This window comes from Liolophura sinensis, chromosome 10 (genome assembly GCF_032854445.1).
Source record: "Liolophura sinensis isolate JHLJ2023 chromosome 10, CUHK_Ljap_v2, whole genome shotgun sequence".
Taxonomy (NCBI): Eukaryota; Metazoa; Mollusca; class Polyplacophora; order Chitonida; family Chitonidae; genus Liolophura; species Liolophura sinensis.
The window spans coordinates 79,493-94,534 of record NC_088304.1 but is presented as its reverse complement, the minus strand read 5'-3'; the positions used below and the strand labels follow the sequence as shown (position 1 = coordinate 94,534).

The 15,042-nt window shown below is 38.5% G+C and overlaps 1 protein-coding gene across 3 annotated transcripts in view; it reads right to left on the bottom strand.

The window, feature by feature from the left end:
• The window catches only part of LOC135476727 (fibrillin-2-like), a 34,312-nt gene extending 22,726 nt beyond the window's left edge, over positions 1-11,586 (bottom strand). For all 3 annotated transcript variants that reach the window (XM_064756844.1, XM_064756847.1, XM_064756846.1), the window contains exons 1-5: positions 11,479-11,586; positions 8,938-9,033; positions 4,755-4,837; positions 3,353-3,457; positions 1,060-1,182 (exon numbers count right to left, since the gene is read on the bottom strand). In XM_064756844.1, coding sequence (XP_064612914.1) covers positions 1,060-1,182; positions 3,353-3,457; positions 4,755-4,837; positions 8,938-9,033; positions 11,479-11,546 — 475 coding nt within the window. In that variant the 5' untranslated portion in view covers positions 11,547-11,586. The remainder of the gene's footprint in view (positions 1-1,059; positions 1,183-3,352; positions 3,458-4,754; positions 4,838-8,937; positions 9,034-11,478) is intronic.
• Positions 11,587-15,042: the final 3,456 nt, after the last annotated feature.

The window sequence follows — 15,042 nt, the reverse complement described above, 5'->3', positions numbered from 1 at the left end:
ACACGAAAATATCTTTTTTTGCATGAGACATTGTCGAGTGGGGAAATCATTTTACCACAAGTGTAAGTTTCTAAAATATTCTTCACCTCATATAACAATCAAATAAAGAAATACGGGTACATAACAACGTATAACTTCCAGCCTTGTAATACTGCCTAATTATCAAACTTATGATTCCAGATTAGTTACCACATGTTACATATTGGCATACCCTAACAATTATCAACTCTAGTTCACGATAAGAGTTATTTAATACAAGTTGGCCTATATCTTTACTCACACAAAATTATGTTTTTTGACCATAGTGACTCTTTTTCCCGTTTGGAATATATTTATTTACCAGAGTTCAGGACATCAAATGAGCATCGCTTGGTTAGATCATTGTATTATGAAGGTTGCCTTACAGATCTCGTCGGATATACAGATTTTAAAATTGCCAAACTAGGACTCGACCCCCAGTTCTAACTGTTCGTGCGACCTTGAAGACCACTTGTTGTTTAAGACTATAGTGTCCATATCTGTTCCTCACCCGTGGGGGAGTTTGACAGTATCTTGGTCTTTGGTTCACCCAACGCATTGCGGTTTCCCCCATTCATAAAAAATGACAGCTATCTTATGATTTCAAAATTCTTTCATTGTGACATTAAATAACAAACAAATGAATAAATAACTATGACATCGTACTGGGGTTCATATCGTTTACATGGCGGCGGTCAGGTATTTTTGTGACGTAAGAGAGCGGGGAGTGGAGAAATCTTGACTTGGTACTTCGCACATGCCAGACTTAACTACATGTGGAAGTCACGGGGGTAAACAGAAAGCCAACTATACACTATCGCCATGTCTCCAACACTATACTTGACGCAAGGCTACGACCTAGCCTTTAAGTTACTATTTATAAAACACATGACCTTATAGGCTGAATGCTCTTGAGGTACAGAGGAATAATTACTCACATATAGCGGGCATTCATATCTATTGCACATGTTCAACATCCGATTATGGTACATTTATACAAAGCCATTCAAATTGGTGATTATTGGTGTTGTTTAAACTTACGCTTGCAGTTCTTCCTATCAGCCAAAAGTCCATAACCTGCTCTACAGCTGCATCTGAACGACCCGACGGTATTCACGCAAACCTGCTGACAGCCATCTGTGTTTAGTGAGCATTCATTGATATCTGGAATAAAAAAAAATAATTTAACACTCTATGCACCGGTCATTATAGTTTTCCAACATACCAATATGCTAGATCAGTTTTCATATGTCACATCCGTACATTGCACACACAGTTAAGTTTACCTCATGACTGAGTCTAATTTCGCTTAGTCCGGGGCTAGGGCCTATATATTCATCGTGTTGAATTAGATATATGAAGTGTTGCAATCAAAGCCCAACTGAGATACATATTTTGTTATCGATAACTTATATTGTAGCACGGTACACGATTTGAATACTGATTTCAGTCACTCGCCTAGAACATATCATTGCAAACCGCTGACTGCTTCTCTTTGAATGATTCCGTCCCATTTTCGTACTTTATATACTTTCCTAGTTCTTTCGTTCTTGGTTTTGGGAATTCGCCTTGCTATTATTGGGACCGGGAACATCCTTATTGGTTGACAGCTGGTATACAAACGTCTCTTTCCACTCATAGATTGACATCCCCATAACTTCAGTGACCTTGACCTCGTTAAAGGAGTATGTAAGGTGTACGGCTCATAGAAGTGTGAAATCTTCCAGATAAAAAATGAAGCACGGGGCGCTTTGACTTTGAGCAGCACGAACAACAAAGCTTAGTTTATTTGCCATTCGTGCTTTTTTTAAACATTGCACACAAATACAGTCTTCCCATCAAGAGCCGACTGACACCCAAGCTTATTTACATGTGTAAGTATGTAGGCACGCGCTGTCAGAGCACCATGGGAGGTGGATCGGATGGGGTTTTCATGAGTTTTTAACACGATCCTTTGTCAAGCACATACTAATAGTTAGGAAACAGGTGGGAAATAGACATTATTGTCCCCTTCATCTGTAGCGATTAATGGAACAATGCCGGACTTGATTAACTCCATTGACGTCACTGTACCATTTAAAACGCGCGTTTTAGGAAGAAGCTCTTAATAGGTGTGACCTCAGAAAATCGCGCCAGATAGTTGGATACCTACCTTTAAGTTAAGATTTGACTTTTTTAAACTAATGTGGAAACCGCAGAATAAGTTTAATTTAATCCATTCACTTAAATTAAAGTGAAACCCTCACTAAAGATCTCTCGACATTTACGAGGCAGAAGATGTTTCTCCACATTCTGCTGCGCTGAAAATAGTTGCAACTGATGTAACATAATCTACAGTCAATATAAAGGCTATAGGACGGGGAAACCAGAGCAGCGAGAACAGGGTGATAATTGGCAAATGATGATACGTAACAGGTGAAATATGGTCTCTTTTAAGTATACTTCAAGTAGGATTTCATTCCTACTGTTCAGGTAATTGGTGGAAAACTAGCAAGTTATACAATCTCTAACAATGGATAAAGCCGAATTTGGTAAACAATGTTTAGTGGAGACAATTGCAGTTTGTGAGATGTCACTGACTAAAAATACTCAAATTTCCGTAAAAATGGTGCAAACACATGAAACCGGGACCAGCCCTCTGGATACTTAGGTAAACCGCAAAACTCTGGTTTACGTAATATAATATAAAATACTACAGTATGAAGGATGAAACTAGAGTACCAACAACAGTAATAGTGTGATATTTTGCGAATGGTCAGGTGTAACCTGTGAAATCTGGCCTGTTGTCATTTTACCTCACTTAGTGTATCATGCTAAATGTTCAGACAAATCCTTAGAAAGTAGCAACGGGTTCGCTCCCTAGCAACGTGGCTTAATGCATCTTACCACTAAGCAGTAATTGCAGTTTATTTAGAAATAGTCAAAATGCTTTGTTTTCATCACATGTGATAAACAACAAGTGTCTGACAATTTATTATTGGTTGATTATCAGCTGCTCAGACAAAAAAGCTCCTTTTTTCATGGAGACAGTTTTCCCCTCCAAGTAGAGTCTCCCACCAGTGGTACTTCCAGACGTAACAGAATGGTTTCAAACGACGATTGCTTGATTTTATATTTTTGGTGAGGGCATACAGTCGTCTTCAATTTTATATCGATCTGCTCCCAAAGATATTATGGAAAGAGGAGGAGAAAAATGTATGAATAACAACAGACGGATCGATATCGCGTCGACCATTTACTGACATCGAGCACACTCTAGTCATACTCTAGTCCATTATTTGCTTACTTCTTGTTTAAGTCTTAATTATACTTTCTTGTTTTACAATTACCTCACCTACACATTTAGGCTGGCCAAATCCCCTCCTGCATGAGCAAACTGTGGGCCGGACGCAAACACCTCCGTTTGGACAAGTTCCTGGGGCGGATCCAGTACACATCGCTGGTAACGGTAACAAAGAAAAAAAAATTTTGCATATGGCTTTGCATAATAAGGTTAAGCTACACAGTCATATCACAAAACCACTTTTCTATATATCCGCTGTTTAACACCATAATCCAGCATTTATATATCGCCTGTTTAAGACCATAATCCAGCATTTGTATATCTGCTGTTTAACACCAAAATCCATCATTTATATATCTACTGTTTAACACCATAATCCAGAATTTTTACACACACGATGGCAGTCAGGTTTAATGGGACAGAAAGCTCGAACCACCTACCTGACAAGTCACTGACGAACTTTTTTACGAGTGTGTGATTGAGTGAGTGCTTTCACGTCAAATTGAACCATTTTTCAGTCATATGACGACGAAGGAGTCCTTATCAGTGCAGGAAATATGCCTCATTGTTGCATGACTGATTTCCACCGCTCTTTCATCTAGTGCTGCGTCACAGAGACGACTTACCGAAAACAAGTGAACCATTTATTATTGGTTGATTATCAGCTGTTCAGACAAAAAAGATTCTTTTTTCATGGAGACAGTTTTCCCCTCCAAGTAGAGTCTCCCACCAGTGGTATTTCCAGACGTAACAGAATGGTTTCAAACGACGATTGCTTGATTTTATATTTTTGGTGAGGGCATACAGTCGTCTTCAATTTTATATCAATCTGCTCCCAAAGATATTATGGAAAGAGGAGGAGGCAAATCAAATAACCGACCCACTAGCACTCTTAATTAAATTACTTTACGAATAAAATTAAATTACATTATAAACAAGAGTTCAGATGAACACAACATGCGTCCCAACAAATCCATTTGTTTGAAATGTATTATAGAATATCAGCAGGATTTTGGTAACTATAAACTCTGAGGGGAATATTGAAGGGTGTTGATGATAGGTATGTGGTTACCTTGATAACCACGCAAGAGGACAATTGTGTTCACAAAATAGGAAAACTTCATGCGGAAAACAGTTGAGTTTGTAGCCCGGAGAAAATCATGTCTATGTTCATAGTATATATATGGAAAATGGCTACCTGGTTACCATGACAGCCGCGAATATGGACAAATGTGAGTCGTGACACATCGTCATAGGTTTTCCATAAAAAGTAAAACTATATGAGGAAAACTGTTGGAGTTATAGCCCGAGCATGAAACAATATGTATTTATACAGTATATACATGTATAAGGAAAGTAGTTTTCTGGTTTCCATGACAACCGCAAAAATGGACAAATATGAGTCCCGACACATCGTCATCTGTGTATTTGGCGTATAAAAATAAAATCTTACCTCTTTTACAATGAATGTTGTCAGCACTGTTCCATCCTGAGCAACAACTATAGTCCACGGCTGTTCTGGTACGAACTACGTACCTACGAATTTAGCAATAATATATGGCAATATATTGAATCCAACCTCATCTTATGATATGGAAAATGTTAAGCCCAATTAGTTCATTCATTAGGGATGTTCCAGGACTTTATGATGCTTTTCATGATTGTGTCTAATTCCGCTTAACCCGGGTCTAGGAGCAATATATTCATCGCGAGAGACATGTGATACATATTTTGTTATCGACAAACTTATATTCTAGCATGGGACACGATCTGAATACTGATTTCACTCAGTCCTCTAGAACATATCTTGCGTCTTTTCAACATCCATGAAAAGTGTTTACTGCTTCTCTTTGCATGATTCCTTCCTATTTTCCTACATTATACACTTTCTTAGTTCTTTGGTGGTTTGTGGTATGCGACGTTTTTGCCGTTGTGATTATTGATTTGGAACGTCCTTATTGAATGACGGCTTGTTTACAAATGTCTGTATCCACGCATAGATTTATGTAAAACAGGAAAATGAGGATCCTTGCCACGTCAAACAGCATGTAGGAACTTTGAGATCATATTTGAAAGAGAGACATAAAAAGTCCAGTAGATTTATATCAAATAAGATTATACAGGAGCTTCTAACTTGCATGGCAAGAAAGAAGACAGGTTTATTAACTGTAACATCCAGCTGCATTAGAGGTAAACGTCAGAAAGACTAGATGATCTTTGAAATTACATCACACTTCACACCAGATACGTGAACAGGACCCTAGGTTTCACGTTTGATACGTGTAGACGTGTTGAGACACAAGTGAAAATACATGATATTGAAATGACCAAAAAATCACTCCTATGTTCGATCACGCAAACACTGTCTGTATTAACTTGCAGGAAACTAGATTTAATGTTAATCTGCATCCATCCCGCCCTGACTGCTTTTAAAGTAGAGCTAGAAAAGCTTAGTACCAATGAGATCAGTTGTTTTCTAATTGAGCTAGGAATAGGTGTTCATTGAAATCTAATTTCGCCAGCGCTGCTAGATATGAATTTCAGATAAAAAAGAAACAGAGCTTATAAACGCCTAGCAAAACTCAAACAGAAAAGCTCCGAAACGTATCATCAGACGGGACAAAGGGAGCGTAGAGTCCTCTGGTCAAACAGAAGAAGATGTACTTATAGAAACTGAATTCGGTTTAGAAATTCCTGTCGTATAACATTATAGGAGCCCATCAATTTCTTGTCAAATAGAAAAAGAGCAACCCAGAAACGTCTTGCGAAACAGAAAACGAAGAGATGAGAAATGTCTTGTCAAAGAGAAGAACAGTAGCTTAGGAACTTGTAGACACACGGGAAGGCAGCAGCTTAAAAACTTCTCGTCAATCGGAAGCACAGTAACTTGAAAACTTCTCATCAAACAAACAAAAAGAGATACTCATAAACCCGTTGTTAAACGGAAACAGAGAAGCTTGCAAACTTATCTTCTCCAAGAAAAAGAGGATCTTAAAAACCTCTACAAACGGAAAAGAGGGGCTGAAAATTTATTGTCAAGTCAGAAAACAAGCAGCTTAGAAAATGCTTGTCAAACAGGAAAAACATAAGCTTGGAAACGTCTTGTGAAATAGAAGAACAGCAACAAGTAGTTTGTAAACATCATGCTGGCAGAAAAGGGAAACTTAGAATCGTCTTGGCAGAGGAAAAAGGGGGCTTAGAAACTCCTCGTCAAACAGAAAGTGAGGAACTTTAAGATCTTCATGTTAAACAGAAAACAGAGAAGCTAGGAAGTGTAGCGTCCATGTTAGCTTGTAATAATATCCAACAATTAGGAGATCCCTCCTTTAAGGCTGACGTTTGTTTTTTTTAATAAACACTATATCCTAATTGTCTGAAATATCCCACAACTACCAGTGTTAACGTCGTTCGCACGAAACACAGTAACGACCTTAATACTTTATGAACACAATAACCCTGTTTTTATAATGTTTACTTAGAATAAAAAAATTCATGTCAGCAGAGTGTCATAAAGGGTTGGCGGCACACTGTTCCTAGTTCAACGCCCAGTCATTGAAGTATTTACTTTGTCAGTACTGTAGATGCTATCCTATCTGTTAGTGGTGATCTCCATGTACTTAAACATCATGTCTGGTTTTATAGAGGCCGCCTGTTGCTTGGGGTATTATTAGAGCACAGACGTGTGTTTCGTGTGAAAAGACAATCCTTGAACTGCACACACTGTCATTGTTGCAGTTCAGTCTCATGTCATTCTAGTTCTACCTACACAAAACTACTCCTGGCTTAAACGGCTACTTTAGTATGTATATATGTTCGTATGTATGTATGCTTGGGAGTTTAAAGTAGTCCATACCATTTTTCAGTCAAATGACGACGAGAAGTCATTAGGGGTGTGCACATATAAAGAGTCTTCTTGTGGCGGATCCCATAGCGCCACTGAAGTGTCATGGCGAAGACAGCAAATATGACATTCCAACCAGTCACATTATACTGACACCTAGCCAATGAGCCCTTGCTCTATCCGCGGAACGCCATGCGAGACAGCAGCAAGTACCATTTTAAACATCTTTGGTATGACCCGACTTTGGGTTTGATCCCAGATCTCCCGAGTTCAAGGAGAACGCTCTAGCCATAAGGCCGACTGCATGGTATCGAAAAATGGAGTAATAATGATAGGGATAGTCTGACCTGCTTTCCTTAATAAGTAAAAAATTGCGGGGAAATTCGATATTGAGCGTTTCAGAGGAAGATATGAACGGAAAAATTTTCTGTCGGTTGCACTTTTGTGACGTGACTCTTGAACTGATGGAATAAATGGCGTGTGCAAATCTTGCCTTGTAGCTATTGTTAGATACTGTGTGGTATATGATGATTTCAATCAACGGCACAAGTTATGACTGCAAGAAATTGTGTCAAGGTTATTCCATCAAGGCCTTCATTTTAAGTTTTTTTTAAGTTTTACAATGAATATAATTCTCTTCTCAGTAAATAAGTTGGTAGAGCGTTTGCTTAGGGGGCGATAGATCCACGATCAATCCTCGGTCGAGTCACACCTAGGACAATAAAAGGGGAAGTTGTAAAATCCTCGCTTGGCGTTAAGTGTAATGGGATACTGCAACGACTGGTTGACCCGTATCAGTTTAATGCCTCGTTCGGGCCGGCTTACTTGCCCTCGGTAAGTCGTCTCAGTGAAGCAGCACTGGATAAAAGAGCGATGGAAATCCGTTCTGCAACAAGGAGGCATATTACATGCAGTCTAAACACTCACTCAGCCACTCACACGCAGAAAAGTTCGTCAGTGACTTGTAAGGTGGTTCGTTTGAACTTCCTGCCCCGTTAAAAGTACGACGTTAAACCCAAAGCACTCACTCTCTCACTCACTTTAAGTAAATATGGACACAGGTGTCCAGAATCTCCGGCACTCTGCTTCATAACTGCATCTAATTCCTCTTAAACTGCAGCTTGGGGTAGTATATAATCATGTTGAAATAGGTCGCCGCATTGGATATATGAACAGTTGCAATTAAAGCGATGCTGTTGTATGATTCCATCTTATTTTCGTATTTAATATATTTTCTTAGTTTTTAGGTAGTTTGTTGTAAACGTCATTTTGGTAATTGGCCTTGCGATCATTGACCTGAAACGTCCTTATTTGTTAACAGCTGGTATATGAATTTGTTTCGACGCATAGATTCACTCATCCATGGCGTGTACCAACAAATGACGCTGTACTTTGAAACGTTTTTTCCATAAATGCACTCCTCGACGTCATGTCGAGCTCATTCAACGCCACATAACGAATATTGCCATATAGCACCAGGAAAATGTTAACGCAAACTGCGTTTCTCGGGAGTTTTCGGTTTTAGGACTTAAATGATGTTATTCATCGGATTTTGCATTAGGATTTTCTTTCTATCATTTTAATATTTCCTCCCAGTTTCCCTTTAAACAGAAATTTTCAATCCTCACAGTTCTCAAGTTTTGAAATTTATACTTTTTTACGAGTTTATCTTCCGGTAAAGGGGGTCAAAATGTTTACTTTCATGACTCAAATATATGCTCTGAAATCATACTTTAAGTTAAATGAGAAATGCCTTTGAAGAATCGGACCCTGGTCTCAGTGCTCTTTCACTAACCTGTAACGTGTACATCTACTCCACCATCCGCAACTTGCATAATAGCTCACCCTGGCCGTGTACCTCTCGATTCTGGTGTGTCTACAAACATTCTGGCTGGAAGTGCAAAAGAAAAAGCACAAATAACTTAAGTTCGTAACAAAAATAAAATTATCTTTTGGTATTCTTTTCCTTTTATCAATTATACAAAAAGACAAGACAAACATGCATGAAATTTTAAAGGAAGTTGTCAGCATGAAGTACGGAACTATTTATTTACCAGATTATCTGCTGGGGACAGGGAAAAAACACGTACGGTAAAGCGGTGGAAAAATTGTTTTCATCCTTTCATGGAAGAACGCACAGACGTTACAGACTTTACCTCGTACAACCACAAAGAAGAAAAATGACATTTTCATGCCTTCCACACTGTCTTTACGAGACCCACAACACTTAAGTGAGCGAGTGAATGCATGGGGTTTAACGTCGTACTCCACAATTTTTCTGTCAAATGACGACGAAGGAATCCTTAGGGTCTATGTAATGTACCTACTTGTTGCAGGACGGATTTCCACCGCTTTTTTATCTAGTGCTGCTTCCCTGAGACGACTTATCGAAAGCAAGTAAGCTGCCCCGCCCGAGATATTATACTGATACGAGTCAACCAGTCATTGCACTATCCCCTTCATGCTGAACGCCAAGCGAGGAAGCTACAACTTCTTCGTGCAAGGTCTCAGGTGTGACTCGACCCAGGATTGATCCTGGATCTACCGCTCCCGAGGCGGTCGCTCTACCAACTGTGCTACTCTTAGTGGTATAAGATCTACAGAGGTAATGTAAATGAGGTATAGATGGGTATACACCTCAGCTTGAAGCACTGATTGTGTCCACATTATTCAAATTATTTCAGGGGTACCATAACTTATGTACGTGCATATATTAGCTATGTTTACATACACCTCAGCAACTTCTTGAAAAAAAGAGTTTTTGAATAAGTGATGATGTCAACCACTGAGAAAGTTACAAAATATGACATTACATATGACATTTTGCTTCAGTCTAAACGGTCAAAAGTTACAAAAACTTTAGTATGTCTTTGAGAGTAAAATATGATTAAGGACGTACACCATAGAAAGTAAAAACAGAGCAGCGATGACAATGTGATCGCTAGCAAATGGTCACACGTAACCGCTGAAATTTGGCCTCTTGGAAATTTACCTCAGTTAATGTTTTATTCTAACTGTAAAAGCATAAAGTCCCCTAGCACGATGGCTTAAGCAGAATTAGGGGGGAATATCCAGCGATGCAAATTATTATTTATTAGACTGTCGTTACGAAATCAAAACTGTTTTGATCGAAATGCGCTAAATTTTAAATAAAACAAAACCTTTTTGCCACCATATTGAGTTGTCTTTAATTTGGCACACACTGATATATCACAGAAAATAATGCATTTTTTTTGTACAAAAAAGTGTTCCCTTGTAAACATCTTCTCTGTTACAGTTTTGCGCAAAAAATCTATGTTTAGTAACTAAGGAGGTGCAGTTATTACAAATAAAGACGTAAATTTTTCAAATATTAATGTTGTTGATATTTTCAATAAACACAAATAGTCTGGGAAGAATGACTTTGTGTATATATTTAGTGTAAAATCCGATAAACATACAAGAATGTTCACTGTTGTAAATATGTGACGCGCTTCCAAATCAGGACGCGTTTCCAAACTGTAACAGATAATGTGTTTTGGAAAAATTCAAGACTTATACTTGTTATTATTTGAAAACAACCCTGTCCAGTCATTTATTTTACGCTTTTTCTGGGAGGGGGGGGGGGCAAATCTATCGATGTTTGTACAGGCACCTGGAAAGATCTAGATGTCATAGACCAGAATGTGTAAAGCCAGGCAGCAGGTTTATTACCTGCAGAAATTTAGACAAAGAATAACACATCTACAGACGACAGGAATACAGGCTACAAAAAAGTACACTTCTGATGTATATGTAGTCACCCTGTATTAAATGTTGTCTAATTAATTTCTATGAAAATAAAACTGAGAGCAAATAACATGAAGGCATATTTGCTCTCATTCTATGAATATGACTCAGCTATACCTACCGCAAGACTTCAGGCATCCACTTTATGATACAGTCTCGCGATTGTATACATCAACTAATGTGTACTTAAATTGTAACTTCAGATGAAGAATTAATACTCATAGTTCCTCAAATAAATCTCAGATGCACGGCACAATAACATATTGTACACCTTAGACGGATATTAAGCATATCTCAAAGGGGACTTCATTCATAAAGGGAATATTAACAAGGTAATTAATTGTTGTTACTTGACTCGTTATTCCTTCAAAGGGAATAATTAAGTCATTCAATGCGTTTAAGAACAAACAAAGCAATGTACCATTTCGATTTTTGTAGCCTTTAAAAAACTGTGAAAATGGTGTTAGGACAAAAAAAATGTTTTGTAAGAAATGGGTTGTTTTACAACTCTCGTTTGCTTTAAGAGTAGGCAAAAAGTCGTCTCCGTACGGATTTCTTTGACACTTACCCGCTGGGTGACAAAGCCTTCACAGAGAGACAAGCCAAAAGACAAAGTGTCAACACAAACAGTCGCATGTCTAGAGACACTGTTCCGACCTGATGAAATGACTGTGCCGCTTAGAAACAACGATCACTGCACAGAATGACATTAAAATGTCGAATTTCTGTTTAAAACATTTCCGTCAAAACGCGTCATAGGATCAAAATCCAATCAGAAAGTGTAATGCATGAAAGACTGCACAGTTACCAAAAGGAAGAAGTGGATTGGGTACGTGAGATATAAAAAAAAGTTTGGCACACCCAGTTTATTGACACTAAAAGAAACAAAGCTCCAAAGTCATTAAGAACCAGACTGGAATGTCTGCTGCCCATGATAACAAAAGGTCTTTCAACTCATTTACACTAGAAACAGTGATCTCATGTCAAACAAAAGCAGTTACCTCATTTCTAACAGAACCACTGGTGAGCTAAGTTTTAATGAAAGCAGTTTGTTATGTTGCAAAAACAGGTATGTATTTCCACGTTGTAGGCTTTAAGGTGACTTCGTCCTTCTCATAAATAAATGGCCCCTAGTTTTTGAACAAAACTTTTCCAGAGACCTCGACAATGGACAATTAAAAAATGGATCCGAGTGCGCTGGGTGAAAAAAAAAAGAAATAGAATCTCAAAAGGTTTGATCTAAGGAATACCAAGAATACTTGTTAGAATATACTTATAATATTCCTCGCGCCCTTGCACAAAGCTCAAGGACCCAACGAAACAGACAGCAAATATTTACACAGATACGAAAGAAACAGTTAAGTCTCCAGAGTTTAACAACCGTGACCAATCGTTTTGTATGAGGTTTCATGAGCGTAAGTGAAGTTAACGGTTCGCTATGCAACGGGAACAAGTCCTTAATTTTTATCAGTTATATATTCGGCTGATTCTCCATTATTACTGCACCTACAGACATCATACTTGGTACATTAATGACACTTGATGCCGTCTATCACGTGATGCCAATGATTCCCGATTTTGACACCAGGGAGCGCTTCTGTGAATAGCAGTCTGAGTAGCAGTCTGGCCCATATCTCAATTAATACTGCACCTACAGACATCATACTTGGTACAATAATGACACTTAATGCGGGCTATGAGGTCGTGCCAAAAATTCCCGATCCTGACAAAAGGGGGTCTGAGTAGCAGTCTGGCCCATAGCTCCATTAATACTACACCTATAAACATCACAGTTGCTATATCAATGACACTTAATGCGGGCTATCACGTGATGCCAAACAGGGGGTGCGTTTGTGAAAAGCAGGCTAAAAAGCAGTCTGGCCCATCGTAATACTGGACACAGACCCCTATTACAACTTCCGTTTTTCGGGAGGTAACTAATTTAGTTTGAACTGTTTTGTCATAAATGGAGAAAACTGTCCAACTATATCATGTGACATATGAAAAATATAATGCTGTTATTGATTCCTATGGCTATGTGAATGACAAATTGTCAACGCAGTATTCTCATATTACGACAGAACAATGGTCAATCCGATTTGGTTTTGTCGCCACTGCACGGGTTAGTCTACGCCATTATGTTGCAAATGACCTTGACCTCCAAACTAATCAATCAACCCAATTTCAACACGGTGTAAAAAGTTCAGAAGTTTGTGTTTAATTCATTGGTGGTAAATAGACCTGAGCTAGACAACACAGATTAAACAGAGGATGGTCATCTTGACACACACATAATTACGAATGCAAAGTTGTTCGGACGCGACAAGTGTACCGGTTTTGTACTTGATAACATACTAATCCGAAATTTGTTCATGGGAGGTGTGTTGGTGCACCCTTGCAACCTATCACGTGCGAGTAATAAAAAAGTTCCGGCATCATCTCGTTGTATAAGAGGGCTATAAACAACTTTTAACACCTTCTGCGTAGATAAATGTCCAGTTTAGAGAAACACTTAACCCAGATTCTGAAAGAACTTCAAAGACCAACAATATAAACGATGTCAGTTGAAGATGTAATCGCCCGTAATATTTTCCTTTATTTATTTTATCGGCGTACTTAAAAAAAAAACTTCACTGATAAGATAGCGCCCAAGTGTTCGGCGAAAAACTTCAGATATGTCATTTTCCCCTGTGGAACTGGACTCAGGGTATCTGGCGTAAAAAGAAGCCTGACACATCCACAGAGCCCCTACCACAGCCTGGGTTTGAACCCACACCTAGTGGGTCTTAGTCTTATCGAAGGAAAGACGAGCATTTTCATCACCCAGCCATTCGATCTCATTTGTTGCCCTAGGCACAAATAGTTCAACTGTATCATGTGACTTGTCAAAAATATTAGGCAATGTCTTGAATTCATTTACTGATCACTTGTCACTGCGTATTCCAGAAGCACAAATGACACCTATTTCCCTTGGGAAATAAGATTTTGTGACCACGAAGGATGAACGAGTTTGAACTTCAAACTCGCCTATTGTGACACGGGTATTTTATTCGGAAAACTCTCTAATACTCACTCTCCATCTGACGTTTACACCCCAAGTTCTCACCGTGTCTTATAACTTTAATAGATCGTAGCACCTTGAAGACGTTGTACCGATATCTTACTGCTCATTTGTTATAAGCCGTCAAATAGTATTCCTTACCAGTCGTACGTGGGAACGTTTACAAGCAACCCGCGGAGGGGTTTCTCCTGTGCTCCCACCATAATGCTGGCCGATGTCATAAAACTGATATATTTTTGAGTATGGCGTAAAAAATCCAATCGAAAAAATAATTTAATATTTTCATTCCATTTCAAATTTAATTCATCATAAATCTTCAAGAAAATACATCAGGAATGCATGTGGAATACATTTGGCGAGCCGAAAGCTCATAAGAGATTGATCTATCCCATTGAATGTAGAATGTTATGGAATAGAGTATACATTTATTTATTTATTTGATTGGGGTTTTACGCTGTACTCAAGAATATTTGACTTATACGACGGCGCCAGCCTTGTAATGGAATGAAACCGGGCAAAGCCCGGGGGAAACCAACAATCATCAGCAGGTCGCTGGAAGACCTTCCCACTTACGGCCGGAGAGGGAGCCAGCATAAGCATGTAAAGTATACATGGATTTATCGTAATAATATTACAGTGTGTCACATATAGACACACATGGTAACAGGACAAGCGAAGACAAACAGGGATCATAAAAGATGTTAGAGGAAACTATGAGCATTTCTTATGTGAATTTTATTTACCTTTTTAATATTTATCGTTGAACTAATGAACAAATACATTACAGAGAAGTATAACACAGTAAAGTCTAATACAGTAAAGTACAACACAGTAAACTGTAACATGGTTCATTCAGAAAAAGAGACCCAACAGAACTAAGATCCTTCTCGCGATATATGCAGGTAATTCATATCTCAAAAGAGCACCATTTAAGTTCAACTTAAACACTGTGTGGTATAACTTTAACAGAACTGTTAAGTAATAAATTTGTCCGCTCGGGTTTGTTAATTTATGACCTCACTACTGATTTCCCTCGTAAAAATGGCTTGCGTTCTGCTGTGTAAATACGAT